This window comes from Gadus morhua, chromosome 14, assembly GCF_902167405.1.
Source record: "Gadus morhua chromosome 14, gadMor3.0, whole genome shotgun sequence".
Taxonomy (NCBI): Eukaryota; Metazoa; Chordata; class Actinopteri; order Gadiformes; family Gadidae; genus Gadus; species Gadus morhua.
Genome location: NC_044061.1, coordinates 5,397,176 through 5,399,890, shown reverse-complemented (window position 1 = coordinate 5,399,890; position 2,715 = coordinate 5,397,176). Strand labels below are relative to the sequence as shown.

General features: G+C 52.0%; 1 protein-coding gene across 1 annotated transcript in view; it reads right to left on the bottom strand.

Moving 5' to 3' along the window:
• vegfd (vascular endothelial growth factor D) overlaps positions 1 to 1,531 on the bottom strand; it is a 9,589-nt gene extending 8,058 nt beyond the window's left edge. The window contains exon 1 of the mRNA XM_030376732.1: positions 1,394 to 1,531. Within this exon, the coding sequence (XP_030232592.1) occupies positions 1,394 to 1,498 (105 nt within the window). The 5' untranslated portion in view covers positions 1,499 to 1,531. The remainder of the gene's footprint in view (positions 1 to 1,393) is intronic.
• Between the last annotated feature and the right edge of the window lie 1,184 nt (positions 1,532 to 2,715).

The window sequence follows — 2,715 nt, the reverse complement described above, 5'->3', positions numbered from 1 at the left end:
AGAGAGAGAGAGAGAGAGAGAGAGAGAGAGAGAGAGAGAGAGAGAGAGAGAGAGAGAGAGAGGAGAGAGAGAGAGAGAGAGAGAGAGAGAGAGAGAGAGAGAAAGAGAGGAGAGAGAGGGAGAGGGAGAGAGAGGAGAGAGTATGAGAGAGGAGAGAGAGAGGAGAGAGAGAGAGAGAGGAGAGAGAGAGAGGAGAGAGAGGAGAAAGAGAGAGAGAGAGAGAGAGAGAGAGAGAGAGAGAGAGAGAGAGAGAGAGAGAGAGAGAGAGAGAGGGGATGGGATGGGAGGAGGGGAGGGGAGAGAGTGGACAGAGCAAAATGTGTTGGACAGATTGACTGACTGATAGAAAGATCTACAACACTAACACATATGCTGGCAGAAACCCAGGCAGAAATATATACAGACTGATGGACAGATGGACACACAGGGTGATGAATGTACGTACGGACAGACAGACGGGTAGACTGATAGACATAAACGAAGAAATACAGACTGGCAGGTCAATTTTCAACAAAGGTTTCGTTCATAATGAAGTTATCACTAAAAGTATTCAGTGAAGTAATTGGCAGTATTTGATTTCGATTTTAAGTGTAAAACTAAGAGAAAATCAACAGCACTTCGCAGTCTGCTCTTCAAAGCCCGACTTACATTCAAACACATAATTACCTGTCGCCCCGGCCTAGCCAGACACGACAGGCTGTGTGGTGTGTGTGTATGTGTGTGTGTGTGTCTGTATGTGTGTGTGTGTCTGTATGTGTGTGTGTGTGTGTGTGTGTGTGTGTGTGTGTGTGTGTGTGTGTGTGTGTGTGTGTGTGTGTGTGTGTGTGTGTGTGTGTGTGTGTGTGTGTGTGTCGTTCCTCTAACAATTGTTTTAGGTCCAGGAGAAAGATTACAGAAGGAAAGAAGCACCAAGGACAGAAAAATACTATCATTGAATTAGAATTTTTCATTCATCGCATGCGACAAACACACCCTTCTCATTCATTCACACACTCACAAAGAAAGAGATAATACTTTCTTTGGAATCCAATCAAACTGTGGGCGGAAAGGGAAACAGTCACGCTGGGATATGTTCTAACTTCAGAGAGTACCGCTCCCTACGCGTGAAACACATCCCAGAAGAGTTGGCCCTTTCACGCCATTGATCCGAGATCTCTGCTGGGCCCACTGGGACCAGTGACGCCAATGGTTTTGGCGGAAACAAGAGTTCCTGCTGCAGACCAGGGGCGTAAGAAGCAGCACTCTCTGGTGTCGTAATTAGCCGGGGTCGCCGGCTCCTCTGATCTTCCATCCTGCCACGCCTCTCTCTCTCTCTCTCCACCCGAGGAGAGAGAGAGAGAGGCGCGTGAGTCTGGCTTTGACTCCACACCTAATCTTCGTCATCCTCACTCACCCCGCTGTCTCTTCTCTGCGGGGTCCGGCCAGCCGTGATCCAGCTCGTCTTCATCACCAGCGCCACGACGATGGACACCGTGCACACGCATGGACTTGTCCTCATCCTCACTGCGCTCTTCCTCCCCCCCCCCCCCCCCCCCCCGGACCGGGTACTTCCTTCGGCTCTCCCCTCCGAAGCCCAGGTGTAAAATAGTCCCGGTTTGGTCCGTTGTGGGCTTACTGGGAGAAAACGCTGGCTGTCAGCAGACTTGGACACACACACACACAGACACACACACACACACAGATGCGCACACACACTCACTGGTTACTGGTGTTACACACACACACACGCACACACAGGCATACGGACTCACACCCCCACAAAACACACACTCAGACGTGAGCCGGTGCCTTGAGCCAAAAAGAGTGCTTAAAACAGCCTTTAAAAGCGTCCTGGCTTTGATGCAGCTCTTTGATTCCCCCGTTAAACAGCCCCCGTCCCAGGAGGCTGAGCAGACAGTGGAGGCTGGGGTTCCCTTTACAACACACACAGTGAGCCCTTAGATCCTCCTCTGGACACAGAGTTTAGTGTCTGCCGCACGCTGCGGTGCCGTCCGGTGTGTGCTGGCTAGATTCAGGGTCTGGTCCTCTGTAGTCACTCCCCTGCGCTCCCCCTCTCAGACCCCTTGTATTTATCGATGCGGCCCCCTCTTCTTTCCCCACACTCTTCCACGGAAATCAACTCCACCTCCTCCTCCTTCCTCCAGGCCGGCCTCACGGTTCCTCCCTCCCTCCGCATCGGGGGAGTGCGGAGGGACACACCTCTCTGGTGGAGCCCACCGGGGCACGGCCGTCGGAGCAGGGCTGCTGCACTTAACTCACAGAGAGGGATTGAGGAGAAAGAGGGGATGAGAAAAGGAGAGAACACAAAGAGAGAGAGTGAGAGAGGGGGAGAGAGAGAGAGAGAGAGAGACAGGAAGCCAGTTACAGGGGGACGGCACGGTTTAAGTTTTAAACTGCTTTGGCAATGAACATGTTTGTTTTCCATGTCAATAAAGCTCTTTTGAATTGCGTTTAGCGTGAGCCTGTCTGGCTCTCACGCTCCCCTCTGTCTGCCGGAACACGCCTCTCGTTTATTCCCCTTGTTTGTGTTCCGCTGCCTTTACCCCGTCTGCCCGTCTGTCCCTCTCGACAGCGTGACTGTCTCTTGTCCGTCAGGCTGTCCCTCTTGTCCATCAGTCCCTCCGTAATGATACATGTGTGATGTATGTTTGATATGCTGCTACTTGCCCCTGTCTCCTGCCCTATAAGGACCACAATGGAAATAAGCCTTAGGTC